At 43.6% G+C, this 15,525-nt stretch overlaps 1 protein-coding gene and 1 long non-coding RNA gene across 2 annotated transcripts in view; one reads left to right on the top strand and one right to left on the bottom strand.

Annotated features, from left to right (window-relative positions):
* The window catches only part of LOC310770301, a 103,977-nt gene that overhangs the window by 87,229 nt on the left and 1,223 nt on the right, over positions 1–15,525 (top strand). The gene's annotated exons all lie outside the window — the stretch shown is intronic.
* ANAPC4 (anaphase promoting complex subunit 4) overlaps positions 1,011–15,525 on the bottom strand; it is a 36,421-nt gene continuing 21,906 nt past the window's right edge. The window contains exons 20-29 of the mRNA XM_083630363.1: positions 14,846–14,939; positions 12,046–12,143; positions 10,984–11,045; positions 10,081–10,119; positions 9,893–9,994; positions 9,597–9,674; positions 7,071–7,241; positions 5,195–5,318; positions 3,088–3,331; positions 1,011–1,244 (exon numbers count right to left, since the gene is read on the bottom strand). Coding sequence (XP_083486489.1) covers positions 3,116–3,331; positions 5,195–5,318; positions 7,071–7,241; positions 9,597–9,674; positions 9,893–9,994; positions 10,081–10,119; positions 10,984–11,045; positions 12,046–12,143; positions 14,846–14,939 — 984 coding nt within the window. The 3' untranslated portion in view covers positions 1,011–1,244; positions 3,088–3,115. The remainder of the gene's footprint in view (positions 1,245–3,087; positions 3,332–5,194; positions 5,319–7,070; positions 7,242–9,596; positions 9,675–9,892; positions 9,995–10,080; positions 10,120–10,983; positions 11,046–12,045; positions 12,144–14,845; positions 14,940–15,525) is intronic.

The raw sequence follows: 15,525 nt of genomic DNA, 5'->3' as shown, positions 1-15,525 counted from the left end.
TATATAAGGCAATGGTCTATTGATCTCCAGTGCAGGGTATGTATTTATTTACATTATTGTATTTTAATATTTTGCTGGAAGCTGCCCAGAGTGGCTGGGGAAACCCAGCCAGATGGGTGGGGTATAAATAATAAATATTATTATTATTATTATTATTATTATTATGATACATTAAATCATAATGTAACATGACCACTTTCTCTGCAGACCTGGGGGGGGGGGGGGAGAGCACAAATAGTAGAAGGTCCAGTAAATCAAAATTATGGATGATGTTTTAGAAAATCCTGCTAAAAGTTCTCTGCTTGTGCAGAAGACTGGTTCTGCTTAATGTGCATTTGGTACATCCTAAAATAATAGCAAAACACTTTTGGGGGCAAGGAGTTGACTTCTGAGCAACAGGCAAGCATTTCATAGTATTATAGATATTTTTTTCACATTTGAAAGCTTTAAAAAAAACCACCCACCTTAGACTATAAATTAGATTTAGAAAACACCTAGACCAGTGGTTCCCAACTTTTGGCCATGCCCCAACCAAGCATCTCTAAAATCCTGATGCCGCCCCCCCCCCCATGACATATACAGTGGTACCTCGGGTTAAGAACTTAATTCGTTCTGGAGGTCCGTTCTTAACCTGAAACTGTTCTTAACCTGAAGCGCCACTTTAGCTAATGGGGCCTCCCGCTGCCGCCGCGCCGGCGGAGCACGATTTCTGTTCTTATCCTGAAGCAAAGTTCTTAACCCGAGGTAATATTTCAGGGTTAGCCGAGTCTGTAACCTGAAACGTATGTAACCCAAGGTACCACTGTAATTCTTATTATTCAAACAGTGAACTCCTATGCACGTGGAGGGAGCCTAAAAGGCCATTAACTTGGTCTAAACAAGCTTCCAATTGTCCCCTTAAAAAATCAAATGGCCTCGCTGTGGGGCGTGTGCCCCACATTGGGAACCACAGACCTAAACTACAAATTAGTAAAACGTGGAATTGAAGGCACAAACCACAACACCGTCACTACAGAAAAAAATATCACTGTTTAATTTACCATCCATTACAAATACAGATGGGAAACGCCAAGTTTAAAGCCTATTTCTCAAGTTGCAGTGGGACTGGAAGGGAAGCGTTAGAAACACAACGCTGTCTTAAGTTTAAAGGGCAGATATGTCTTTGCAGGATGAGCTGGCTGCAGTTTGGTGTGTTTTCTTCCAGCGCTGTACTTATTCAGGCAACTCAGAAGCAAGAAGCAGCACTGGGAAAAGAAAGGAAGAGTCAGGGATGCCTCCATACCCACAAAAGCCTTTTATAAACTAGTCTGGGAGAGTAAAGCCATATTCCTCCTTTTTCTCTACAAAGCCACTTCCGAGCTAGGGAGGAGGTGGGGTTGCGGGCTTCACACCCCTTCCCGGGGGCTGGCTTCAGCCCCCGCGATACCAGGGAATCCTTGGATGCGTCATACCCCGAGCCAGCCAATCGGCTGGCCCAGGGGGCGTGGCCTTGCCTTACTTAGGTCTGGTGCGGCCGAGGGTCTCCCTCTTTCCCGCGCCGCAGCTGACCTGGTTTTCCCTTCCCTCCCACCCATTAGGCTAGGCTCTCTGACGTTGCTATGGACTTCGGCTGGTCACCATCAAGGGGCCTGGTAGGAATTTTCCCAACTGGCAGATTGGCACCAGCCACTTGGTTTTCGCCTACGTCGTAGCAAACCATCACAACCCCACGGTATTGGCGGTTAGGCATTGGTAGGGGTGCTGTTGTATTGTTATGCAGATGAAGGGGAGGAAGGAGTGCCATATACCTTCCCCCAAATCAAAGTGTAGTCCGGTAAAGGATTCCGGGGGGGCGTGGCCTTGTCCTAAGCCTATGGAGGTGTGGGCCCACGGCACGCCCCCGCGCGGTGACCCCGGGGGGAGGTCCTAGATGACATGCATCAGCAGGAGTCCCCCTACTGGTGGTTAACCCTCACCGGTCTTCAAGCATGCAGGCGGAAACCGGTTAGTTGTTAGGACCAATGCCTAAGCCAATACCGCTCAATTCCTGTAATCTATAAAGTTGTGGCCTAATTTGAACCATTAACTCGAATTCTTGTGCCTCGTGTCTTTATTTCTGAGGGGGGAGGCGGGAACTCGCCACGCAACACATAAGAGCCTGGACAGAAACACTGGCCATCAAATAGGTTAGGGAACTGAGTTTGTGCCTGAGATCTGCCTGCATGTCAAGCCCTCCCAGCTCCCTTTTCCTCTTCCTGGAGTGGAGAAGTGGTTTCGTGTTGCATCCCTACTGGTGCTTATGGCTCGTTTTCTCCTAAACAAACCATAATCGGGGATACTAATCCAGCCACTCGGTGGTTTCTTTCCCTGCTCCAGGAAGGGAAGAGCGAAATTACGCTTGAGACGCAAGCACCAACATGCAGCTGCTGTACAAGCTACTGTATTTTTCGCTCTATAGGACGCACCTTGTTTTAGAGGGGGAGAACAAGGAAAAAAAATTATCCCCCTCTCTGCCCAGCGCCCCTTCAGCGAAGCGGCAGGAGGCACTGCGCAGAGAGGGGGAGATTTCCCCCCCCCCCTTGTTCTCCCCCTCTAAAACAAGGTGCTGTTCAAGGTGCGTTCAGTCGCCTTCAGGCGGCTACCTTGGTGCGCACCAACCCCTCTCGCTCTCCAGGCTTCAGTGAAGGCAACCCGAAGCCTCCAGAGTGCGCTCCAGAGGCTTTGGGTTCCTTTCGACCTGCTCTTTGGAGCCGGGAGAGGCTGAGCGGGGTTATGGCGGCTATGACAATACCCCCACCTCCCGCAAAAGCCCACAGGAGCCACGCACCCTTTAAGGAGTGTGCGGCTCCTGTGGGCTTTTCTACGAGGAGTGAGAAGGGACTGACTGGCCGCATCAGTCCCTTCTCCCTCTTGAGGAAAAGCCTGCAAGAGCCACGCGGAGCTTGTGTGCGGCTTTTGGGGGCTTTTCCTGCCTGCCTCCCCCCTGCATTCGCTCCATAGGACGCACACACATTTCCCCTTCATTTTTGGAGGGGGAAAAGTGCGTCCTATATAGCGAAAAATATGGTAATTCCCCTAAGAATGGTTTATGGCCAGCGTTTTGCCCACCTGCATCCAGCGAACTGGGAGTTTTGTCTCACGCATTGAGACTCGATTCCTGTTCTCCTATTTCATCTGCTAACTCAGCAGAGCCAGCAAGGATGCTCTCTTCCTGGTTGCTCGTAGACGGGCGGGGCTCCTCTTCGCCCGCACTGGCCTGTGGGACCATTTCTTCCTCCTCTTCCTCCTCCGCCTCTCCATCATCTTCCACGTCCATTTCAAACACTCGGATGTGCCGGAGGTTTGAACTTAGCTAGGGGAACATTTTAAAGATAGGTCTTTTTTTACTGCTCCGATAGCTGCCTTTATGGGCCAAGCCCATCCAAGGCAGTGGCAAAAATATAAACGTTCAAAACGTAGTACAACATGTAGTACAATATTGTATCGGGGTTTCAAAGTGTTGGTTCTGACCTTTAAAGCCCTAAACGGCCTCAACCCAGTATACCTGAAGGAGCATCTCCACCCCCATCGTTCTGCCCGGAGGTCCAGCGCCAAGGGCCTTCTGGCAGTTCCCTCATTGCGAGAAGCAAAGCTACAGGGAACCAGGCAGAGGGCCTTCTCGGTAGTGGCACCCGCCCTGTGGAACACCCTCCCACCAGATGTCAAAGAGAACAACTATCAGACTTTTAGAAGACATCTGAAGGCAGCCCTGTTTAGGGAAGCTTTTAATGTTTGATGCATTACTGTATTTTAATATTTAGTTGGAAGCCGCCCAGAGTGGCTGGGGAAGCCCAGCCAGATGGGCGGGGTATAAATAAATTATTATTATTATTATTATTATTATTATTATTATTTAGCTGAGATCTTTAAAGCTAAATCTAAAGTTGCCTGATTTATTCATTGGTGATTATCTACTGTATATGTTTATCTATTATATGTATAAGTATTATATTATTATATGTATTATATGTATATTGTATATGATTATCTATTGTATATTGTATATGATTATATATTGTATGTGTTTGGATTATCAATGTATTTGGATGACTTTGTATGATTTTACTGTTTTAACTTATGCCAATAAAGGCTAGAAAATAAAAGAAAATATGTTAAGTATTTTGAATAATTGATATACAAATGATTGGCAGACAGGGAAGTGAAAGTTTATCTTTTAATCTGCTTTTCCTTTTTCCTTTTCTCTTTCTTTGTTTTTTATGATTGTTATTTTCTGATATTGCTCTATTAATGTAATTTACATAAAATAAGTTACATACAGATAAGTGGCGGTCAGAAGGGAGGGGTGCGTGAGGGAGGCAGGCAAGAGTGGGTTTTTCTCAGGCTGTGAGACTGAGGAAAACTTCCCAGGTGGGAGCTGGGGAGACTCACTTCTTTGCATATGGACTGAAGATTAGGGTAGAATTAGAATAGAGGGATATATATACAGTGGTACCTCGGTTTTCAAACTGTTCCAGAAGACCGTTTGAAAACCGAGGTGCAAAGGGCAGTCTGCAATTTCAGTGGGGAAAACTGGGAAAAAAACCTGTTCGACTTCTGAAAAGCATTTGAAAACGAAAGCAATTACTTCTGTGTTTTCGGAGTTCAAAAACCGAAACGTTTGGCTTCAGAGACGCTCAAAAACTGAGGTACCACTGTATATAATTATGTGTTTATATCTATTGTCTATTTCTCCTCTCTTCCTTCCTCTGCCTTCCTCTCTTTTCTTTTGTCGTTTCTCTTTCTTCCTTTTCATTTGTTCTAGATATATTTTTATTGTGTTGTGAAAACTGTAACAATTTCTGATTAAAAAATGTAGTACAATGATCATAAAACGTCAAAATCAAAGAAATACAATACATCACTTCAACCTACTTAAAAAGCATTTGCAGAGCAATAGCCATTTTGTTCCCCACATCTTCACTGCAGGAGAATACTGTTCCTGCACCAATAGAGAGGATAACTGAACTATTTTTACTATACAGGTTAATGCTCTTGATAGCTGAGGGAGTCGTCTAATATCTTCACTCACAACCCCAGAAAAACAAGGCCTGCAGTCCTATACAAAATGACTTGAGAACGACTCCCAATGAACCCAGTGGTGCTTATTACTGATTAAACATACAACAAACCATCCTGTCAACAGGTCAAATGCAAAATCTGTCCATGGGATACTCACCACACAGGAAACTTTTCGGATGCCATTTACAGCAACATACTGGGCTTTCATGTTCTCCAACACCCTCCACTGACCCTCGATGGTGACAGACTGTGTAGGAATGTCCTCACATTGCATATCCAATCTAGTTAAGACCAGCGAAGAAAGATGCTAAGACTACAAATTCCTTGTTAACTCCAAATGGAAATTTGAAACTTCACTCCAGGCATCCCTGGAGATGTTTTGGCCTACAACTCCCATGATTCCTAGCTAACAGGACTAGTGGTCAGGGATGATGGGAATTGTAGTCCAAAACATCTGGAGGGCCGAAGGTTGGGGATGCCTGCTTTAGTATATAACCTAGATTTCATCACATACATCTTGGTCACTGAATTTCCTCCTTTCCCATTTTTGCCCAAACCACCTCTTAAGACCCTGATTTCACTGCATTTGAAAGAAGCAGAAAATAAAATGCAAGGGGCAACGATATACTAATGGATGAGAAATAGGCCCAGAGTTCAAACGTGGCAGCTTAATGTAATAGCAGTTATCATTTATACAGTGCTTAGAATATTCAAAGTGAAATGAACCTGACCGGGTAAGTTAGGCCGGTACGTATTTTACGTTCTCATGAATGCTCAGCTAATTCTTACACAGTTGCCAAATCTCTCAACGCTGCTGGCAGGAGAGTGCAAATGTTGCAGAATAATGCATGCACACATCACCAGCTTTATTTTCAGCACTAAATCTCAGGTTTCGCAAAATAGTCTACCTGAGACAATGGGGCCGTATCCAACTACACATTCCATCAACACAAGAATTTCTGCTTGTGCAACAGAAATCTTCCCCCTTCTCCCCATGTGTGTCTCACAACCTCTCCAAATCTGCTCCAGAGTGCTGGGGATGGGGGAACCCAGAATCGAGGGTACATGGGGAGAAAGTTCTGTTGCGCCAATGAAAATCCTTGCACCAACGGAATGAGTTAGTTGGATATTGCCCCAATAGTGCAAGTTACCGTACTTTTCTGTGTATAAGACTAGGTTGTTTAACATTAAAATTATGTGAAAAACTGTGGGTCGTCTTATACACAGGGCAATTTCCCCCTTATTTTCTTAAATCCGAGTCCCTAAAAATAGGGGGTGTCTTATACATGGGCACGGGTGGCGCTGTGGGTTAAACCACAGAGCCTAGGACTTCCCGATCAGAAGGTCGGCAGTTCGAATCCCCGCGACAGGGTGAGCTCCCGTTGCTCGGTCCCTGCTCCTGCCAACCTAGCAGTTCGAAAGCATGTCAAAGTACAAGTAGATAAATAGGTACCGCTCCGGCGTGAAGGTAAACGGCGTTTCCGTGCGCTGCTCTGGTTTGCCAGAAGCGGCTTAGTCGTGCTGGCCACATGACCCGGAAGCTGTACGCCGGCTCCCTCGGCCAATAAAGCAAGATGAGCGCCGCAACCCCAGAGTCGGTCACGACTGGACCTAATGGTCAGGGGGTCCCTTTACCTTTACTATACATGGGGCCATGTTATACACGGAAAAATACAAAAAACAAATACAAAAAATAATAAAAAATAATACAATAATAATAATAATAATAAATAAATAAAAAATAATAATAATAAATAAAAAATAAAATTTATAAATTTTATAAAATTATAAAATTTATTTATTAATTATAAATAATAAAAATAATTTTAAAAAATACAAAAAAACAAGGAAGCTACATAAAGAACTACCTACAAGGGCATTTAGGAAAGTTAAGAGCCACGCTTGACCCAAGAGGAACAACGTTTTGCCATTTACTTGGGAATGTGCAGTCGTTTCAGTTCAGCTGTTCCTAATAGCCTGCATCCTTCTTAACGCAAAAGGATTAAGATAAAATCTGGAAGTCGAATCCGTACCTTTGAGCGGAATTCCAGCTGAATTCCAAACCCTGGTTTTCCTCGGTATACACAGATGACAAGGGTAACTGAGCCAAAATCCTCTCTTTTCCCTCTTGCTGTGAATTCTCCGCAAGGATTACCGTGATCATTTCATCGTCGTAGAAATGGGCATCGAGGCAACTGTAACAGCTGTAAGCAAGATAAGGCGAAAGCATTCTAGTTGTGGTCAAGGAAGTGATGCACACCAAGAAAACCATTCAGTGCGGAAATGTATTTTGCTACAATAGTTGGTCCCTTACTTTTCCCAACCTGGCCACAGTGATCCATGCGACGGTCACCTCCAGGCTTGACTACTGTAATTCGCTCTACGCGGGGCTGCCCTTGAAGCTGTCCCAGAAACTCCAGCGGGTGCAGAATGCTGCAGCGAGGCTCCTCACGGGGTCTCTGCCATGGGAGCATATTCACCCAGTGCTTTTCCAGCTGCACTGGCTCCCAGTGGAGCACAGGGTCAGATTTAAGGTGCTGGTTTTGACCTTTAAAGCCCTTCACGGCCTAGGACCCTCGTACCTATGGGACCGCGTCTCCCGGTATGCCCCACAGAGAGCCTCAAGGTCCATAAATAGCAACACCCTAGTGGTCCCGGGCCCTAAGGAAGTTAGATTGGCTTCAACCAGAGCCAGGGCCTTTTCAACTCTGGCTCCGGCTTGGTGGAATGCTCTGCCTCATGAGACCAGGGCCCTGCAGGATCTGATTTCTTTCCGCAGGGCCTGTAAGACAGAGTTGTTCCGCCTGGCCTTTGGCCTGGAGCCAATTTGATTCCCTCCCTCTCTTTCTTTTTTCTTTTCCTTCTCCTCCTGCAAGGAGGCTACATTTTAATATTTTAATGTTTCAATATTTTAATGTTGTATTTTAATTTTGTTTTTAAGTTGTAATCATTCAACTTGTTTTTATTATCGCTTGTAAGCCGCTCTGAGGAGGGCGGGGTATAAATAAAAATTATTATTATTATTATTATTACAATACTACAAAGGCCTCCTGCTGTTTTACTGGATATTTTGCTATAGCATCGTGATCTCCGGCCACCACAAGCCAGAGACTGTGGTTTGTTTCGCCTCCAACAACCCACTTTCTGTAGCCAAGAGGAGAAGTGGGAAAGTTCAGGAGGTACAGCAGGAGCCTCTTAATCTCACGGTTGTGGGTTCGAATCCCATGTTGGGCAAAAGATTCTTGCATTGAAGAAATTTGGACTAGATCACCCTCCAGGTTCCTTTCAACTCTACAGTTCCAGGATTCGATGATTCTTGTGGTTTGCGTGACACAATTTAGGTAACATTAAGCCAAGGATTGTGGGTTGTTTCCTCCCAGCTCTAGGGAAGATGAGCAAAGCATGTGTGGTTCGCATATTTATGGTAAGTCACTGCTTATGACTTACTATGGCCAATGGTCAATGTGGCCTACGTTAGAACAAACGTTTGCAAGCATTTCAGAACGAAACATTGATCATTCCCTAAAATCTTGCCATCCTTTTTTTCTAGAATCAAGGGGCTTTATATGCCTAATCAAGTTATAGTGGTACCTTGGTTCTCAAACGCCTTGGTTCTCAAATGCTTTGGTTCTCAAACTCCAAAAACTCGGAAGTATTCCGGTTTTCGAACGATTTTTGGAAGCCGAACGTCCGATGCGGTTGTCAGCAATTGTTTCCAGGGCACCTGCGCCAATCAGAAGCTGCGCCTTGGTTTTTCAAACATTTTGGAAGTCAAACGGACTTCCGGAATGGATTAAGTTTGGCGTTTTTGCTATTTATTTTGATTTTTTGTTTTTGAGGCTTTTGGAGTTAGTTTGTTTTTGTGACTGTGTGGAACCCAGTTCAGCTACTGATTGACTGATTGACTATGGAAATGGATAAAAGCCCCCTATCCAAACAATGACTATCATCAGTGCAGGGAAGAAAAAAAATACCGTATTTTTTGCTCTATAAGACTCACTTTTTCCCTCCTAAAAAGTAAGGGGAAATGTGTGTGCGTCTTATGGAGCGAATGCAGGCTGCGCAGCTATCACAGAAGCCAGAACAGCAAGAGGGATTGCTGCTTTCACTGCACAGTGATCCCTCTTGCTGTTCTGGCTTCTGAGATTCAGAATCTTTTTTTTCTTGTTTTCCTCCTCCAAAAACTAGGTGCGTCTTGTGGTCTGGTGCGTCTTATAGAGCGAAAAATACGGTGAATTTTCATTTTTATCATCTACAATACTGTCTTATTTATTTTATAGTACAGTACATTGATTATTACTTTCATTTTATGGATCAGTGGTCTCACCGGATAGTAAAATTCATGTTAAATTGCTGTTTTAGGGGTGGTTGTTTTTAAAAGTTTTTAATTCGTTTTGCATTACTTTCTATGGGAAAGCACGCCTTGATTTTGGAACGCTTTGGTTTTGGAACGGAGTTCCGGAACAGATTAAATTTGAGAACCAAGGTACCCCTGGATAATTTGGTGAAGTTACTATGTGGCTAGCTTTTGAAAGTTAGGCATTTTTAGATATACCAACCTCGTTCCTGAATTTTCATTAATACTGCTGTTTAGAAAATTTCCAAAATCAACAGCGAGTAGCCCATTATCAGCAGACCTAAGATGGAAAAAATTACCATATGAACCAAATCTTTGGCATTTTATACAGACATTACATGATATGTGAAAATGCACAGCTAAATCAATAAACTGTTATCTAGGCCTGTGCCATGCAATGAAAGTGGCTTTGAAGAACTACATCTAGATGTAAACAAAAAATTAAAATTAAAACAAATCCAACGGAAAGCTCAAAATACACCTTTTATTCCATCATACCTTGAAGTGTCTGTATGCCTCCTCAGTATGTATATTTTAGATATGGAGCTTTCTAACATCGTGAACAAAACGTAATGCAAATTGGATGATTTATCATTCCACCTGCAATGATAATTTGAATACCCATAAGTAAAAAATAAACCGTAACACTTGGTGAATAGAATGTAGAAAAATAGTTTCATGCTCACAAAAAGGGCAACTTGAAGAGCTGAGATGTTGGATCCTCACTAAAGTGGAAAAGAAACAAGAACGTGAGAAGAATATTTATAATTCCGAGGGCAGTGTACAACATTAAAAACGTATTTTACATAGCATGATATGCAAATCCTATATGCAAATAGCAGATTCATTCTCAGAGTACGTCCTCATGTGAGCAGCATGGGCAAGAGGGAGGTAGTAGGTCAACACAAGGTCAACACAATTCAAAGTGTTGGTGCTGACCTTTAAAGCCCTAAACAGCCTCGGTCCAGTATACCTGAAGGAGCGTCTCCACCCCCATCGTTCTACCCGGGCACTGAGGTCCAGCACTGAGGGCCTTCTGGCGGTTCCCTCACTGCGAGAAGCAAAGCTACAGGGAACCAGGCAAAGGGCCTTCTCGGTAGCGGCACCCACCCTGTGGAATGCCCTCCCATCAGATGTTAAAGAGAAAAACAACTGCCAGACTTTTAGAAGACATCTGAAGGCAGCCCTGTTTAGGGAAGCTTTTAATGTTTGATGCATTACTGTATTTTAATATTTAGTTGGAAGCCACCCAGAGTGGCTGGGGAAGCCCAGCCAGATGAGCGGGGTATAAATAATAATAATTATTATTATTATTATTATTATTATTATTATTATTATTATTATACCAATTTTTTAAAAAAAACTTCAGAAAAATATTGAATAAGGTGACTACCAAACCCACAAACAGTCCCATGAAGACTGAGCATGCTCAGTGGGTACAGAAAGGTGACTTACTGATGGAAGGAAACAATGGGAAAGATCCTGGAAGACAACGTGGCTGGTAAACTCAGAAGCAATACTCTAGCACTTCCAGCATTCTGTTCTAAGTCAAACTTGGAAAAAGCTATTCCTTATTGCAAAAGCCTTACCTTTTGGATGCTTTGTACAAAGGCATACAAAACGCCTCGCGCACGGATTTCCCAACCACATCCTAGAGAGAAGGACGAAAAGCATTAAAGCAGTAGGGAGAAATTAGTCGCAGCAACACACCCACCGAAACTGAGAGAGCAAATATTTGGCCCAGGACTGTGAATGCAACAGTAGATAGGACCCGTGTATGTTTTAAGTCCTGTGGGATTATTATTCTAGCGTTCAAAACAAACAGAGCTACACAACAGAAGCTGACTGCCCACAGGACACAATCTAGGTAACAACAACAAGAAAGGAGGTTTCAAGTTTATGCAACGCTGTGAATTCTAGTGGTTTTGCTATCTGAATCTCGTCCGTCTTTCACATGCATAAAAAGAATGGAAATCTTAAGGCCCGATCCAGCCTGGGCAGATGCAGTCACAGTTGCTGTTTGCCTAAATGCTGGCAACAGTCCTGCGCATATTATTATTATTTACCACCCTTCATCACAAGATCACAGGACGGTTCACAGGAAAAAAATATGAGGTAAACACACAAGTAAACAGTCAAAACAGAAGCAACAAAACAATAAACCCCCCTCCCACAAGCACATTTAAATGGCAGAGTAGAGTATTGATCAGCCTTATGGAAAAAAAATACAAATACAAAATGACATATAACAATTAATAACAATTTAAAACCACCCCACTCCAAATAACCAACACCCACCCAAGTTAAAACCATTAAGCCATAATCTGTGGAGGACTTAACATTATTGCTCTATAATTCTGGGTCATGAAGAAGAGACCTCAGACTCTCTCACTCAAAATGCAGAATGTTATTATTAATAAGAATTTCATTTCTATACTGCTTTTTATTTTTAGGGGGAGGGAATCTATTAATGCTACAAATCTGGGAGTTTGAACCCCAGCGAGTCTATTTAGCAGGAAACAGGGCGTGGGCAAGCCACCGCCTGCATTCCGCAGAGGGCAACTTCATTCTTGCAACCTGCTTTTAAAAACAGATGAGAACAACGGCATTGGTTGCCGAAACTCAAACCCCACCAACGACCAAATACTTACAGCCGGCTTTTGTAGGCACTGGTCGATAATTCCCTCCATCCGCCTTTTGACAAAATGCAAGGACTTCTGAGGGTAGTATGGAAACAGCAACGGGCTTTCTGGAAATAAAGAGGCAAATTAATTACGCTTGGATGAAGTTAGATGGACCTGTGAAGAGAAACGCTGTTTCCCCAATTCACTCCTATTAAGGCAAACATTGCCAACAAAGGTCTGTATAGTTAAAGCTATGGTTTTCCCAGTCGTGATGTATGGAAGTGAGAGCTGGACCATAAAGAAGGCTGATCGCTGAAGAATTGATGCTTTTGGATTATGGTGCTGGAGGAGATTCTTGAGAGTCCCATGGACTGCAAGAAGATCAAACCTCTCCATTCTGAAGGAAATAGCCTGGGGTGCTCACTGGAAGGACAGATCATGAAGCTGAGGCTCCAGGATTTGGCCACCTCATGAGAAGAGAAGACTGTCTGGAAAAGACCCTGATGTTGGGAAAGATTGAGGGTACACGGAGAAGGGGACGACAGAGGACGAGATGGTTGGACACTGTTCTCGAAGCTACCAGCATGAGTTTGACCAAACTGTGGGAGGCAGCGGAAGACAGGAGTGCCTGGCGTGCTCTGGTCCATGGGGTCATAAAGAGTCGGACACGACTAAATGACTAAACAGCAGCAACAACAAGGCAAACATACAGCCTGTGGAACAAAGCCTCTTTCAGTTTGGTTCTCCGCCCCCCCCCCCATTAGTTTTTAGGCTATAAGCTCAGAGAAGAACATGCCTAGACAGTACCACTGTTTGGTAACAGCATTTATTCTTGCTGCCAGTTTGAGGGCCAGTTTGACAGTGGCTCACATGAAGCGAGAGAGAAATCTAGGACACCGGTCATAATTACTATGACTGGGAAGCAGTGTGTTCTGCCCACCTCCAGACAAAATGGAGACACAAAAGATACAATTCAGGTCTTGTCTCGTGTGAAAAACACGCTTTTAAAAAACTTTTGATTTATTTTTTTAAATTGTTCTCCCAATTTAAGTGAGTCCACAATTACTACCTGCATATTGTAGGGCCTTGTCGGTGGTGGTGCCCACCCTGTGGAACCCCCTCCCATCAGATGTCAAGGAAATAAACAACTATCTGGCTTTTAGAAGACATCTGGAGGCAGCCCTGTTTAGGGCAGTTTTTAATGTTTGATGTTTTATGGTGTTTTTAATATTCTTTTGGGAGCCACCCAGAGTGGCTGGGGAAGCTCAGCCAGATGGGCGGGGAATAAATATTATTATTATTATTATTATTATTATTATTATTATTAGTGTGTGCGGCTTTGACAAGGGTGGTTTTGGAACAGTCTGTTGATTTATGGAACCTCTGTTATAAATTGGAGGAAGGACTGAGGTTCTACAACAATCTTGCAATGTAGTGCAACTTAATTATTCTGGCCATATGGACACTGGGGGGTGGGAAACAATTATTAACAACTGATTGGTAGGGTAGGAGACTTGAAAAAAAAAGACTGACAACCAATGCGCCCCTTTGGTTTCGATAGTACATGGGTAAAGGTAAAGGGACCCCTGACCATTAGGTCCAGTCGTGGCCGACTCTGGGGTTGCGGCGCTCATCTCGCTTTATTGGCCGAGGGAGCCGGCGCACAGCTTCCGGGTCATGTGGCCAGCATGACTAAGCCGCTTCTGGCGATCCAGAGCAGCGCACAGAAATGCCGTTTACCTTCCCACCAGAGCGGTACCTATTTGTCAACTTGCACTTTGACGTACTTTCAAACTGCTAGGTTGGCAGGAGCAGGGACTGAGCAACGGGAGCTCACCCCGTCGTGGGGATTCAAACCGCCGACCTTCTGATCGGCAAGTCCTAGGCTCTGTGGTTTAACCCACAGCGCCACCCGCGTCCCAGTACATGGGTAGATAAGTCTGGGACATAAATTTCCATGGCCCTCTAGCAACTATGGTGGCTCATTTACGAGAAGCAATGTATTTCGTGTTAATTTTGGAAGTGTATACTGGATTCTGACCGAACTAAGCCTCCTAGAGCAAAATATACATAGGAGGCTTAGATTAAGTGGTATACAGAGAGCGGAAATAAATTAATTATAAACACTACAAAACCCTCTAAGATACGTGCATAAATTGAAGTTCTCTCCTTCGCTACCCATGCAGTAAGGAACCCTGATTTTCCAACAACTTAGTTCCCGAACGTTTTGGCTCCCATACCTTCTGCAAACCCGGAAGTGACTGTTCCAGTTTGTGGACTATTTTTGGAAGCCGAACGTCCGACGGGGCTTCCGCAGCTTCTGATTGGCTGCAGGAGCTTCCTGCAGCCAATCAGAAGCCGCGCTTTGGTTTTGAACGTTTTGGAAGTCAAGCGGAATTCCGGAACGGATTCCGTTCAAATTCAAAATGTACAACCGCACTGTGAAAACTGGCTGTCAAAAACTGGGTTCTGAAAGGAAAATATTTTGGTACAGCATACTTCTTAGGGTCGTGTCTGTACTGGATACATCCAATGAAATTCGCATTCAAATGTCACAATTTCATCTAAAGAAATCAGTTATTGATGAAAAAGCAACCTAAGATTATACTACCAAGACTGAATGAAATGTTTAAATGGAAGGACTGGGTGATTTAGTTTGGCAGTTCCACCTCAGCTCCCTTCCCCTTTTGAACAAACACACTTGCTCACTCACTTGTAAGAACAACACAGATTGCCAAATCTATACTGTGCCATATTAAACAACTGTACTTGAATGCTTGCAGACTCATCATCTTCAGCTCATCTGGTTAATAAGAGAATGAAGTACCTTTGAGATGGTTGCTATTTTGGAGGAAGTTAAACCACTGGTTTCCTTCTGTGTTAGGTGGGGACACGAGGTCATCGTCCTCATCTTTCAAATACTGGAGAGCAAGACAAAACAAGTTTATATCTCAACGATGTTGGGAAAATATGACCAGACCTTCCGATTTCAAATAGATAACCTACTAAAGAAAGTTTTGTGACCTTTTTCTTAGGGCTTTAGAATGTTTTTTATTTTCCAGTAATCAGTTTACTCAAAATAACCTGTTATCTTAGTTTATCAGAGATGGTTATAAACCTTTGCTCTATGAAACTATCATCTACAACTAGACTCTCGTGATTGTGAGGAGTTACCGTATTTTTTGCTCTATAAGACGCACCAGACCACAAGACGCACCTAGTTTTTGGAGGAGGAAAACAAGAAAAAAATATTCTGAATCTCAGAAGTCAGAACAGCAAGAGGGATTACTGCACAGTGAAAGCAGCAATCCCTCTTGCTGTTCTGGCTTCTGTGATAGCTGCGCAGCCTGCATTCACTCCATAAGACGCACACACATTTCCCCTTACTTTTTAGGAGGGAAAAAGTGAGTCTTATAGAGCAAAAAATATGGTAATTAAATGAGCAATTTGTTCATTCTCCTTCATGAAGAATCCAGAGTAAGTGGAAATGCTTATGTATAATTTTGT

The sequence above is a fragment of the Podarcis filfolensis genome (assembly GCF_964270895.1).
Source record: "Podarcis filfolensis genome assembly, chromosome: 9".
NCBI lineage: Eukaryota > Metazoa > Chordata > Lepidosauria > Squamata > Lacertidae > Podarcis > Podarcis filfolensis.
The sequence above is the reverse complement of the archived record's forward strand: the minus strand, read 5'-3'. Positions and strand labels throughout refer to the sequence as shown.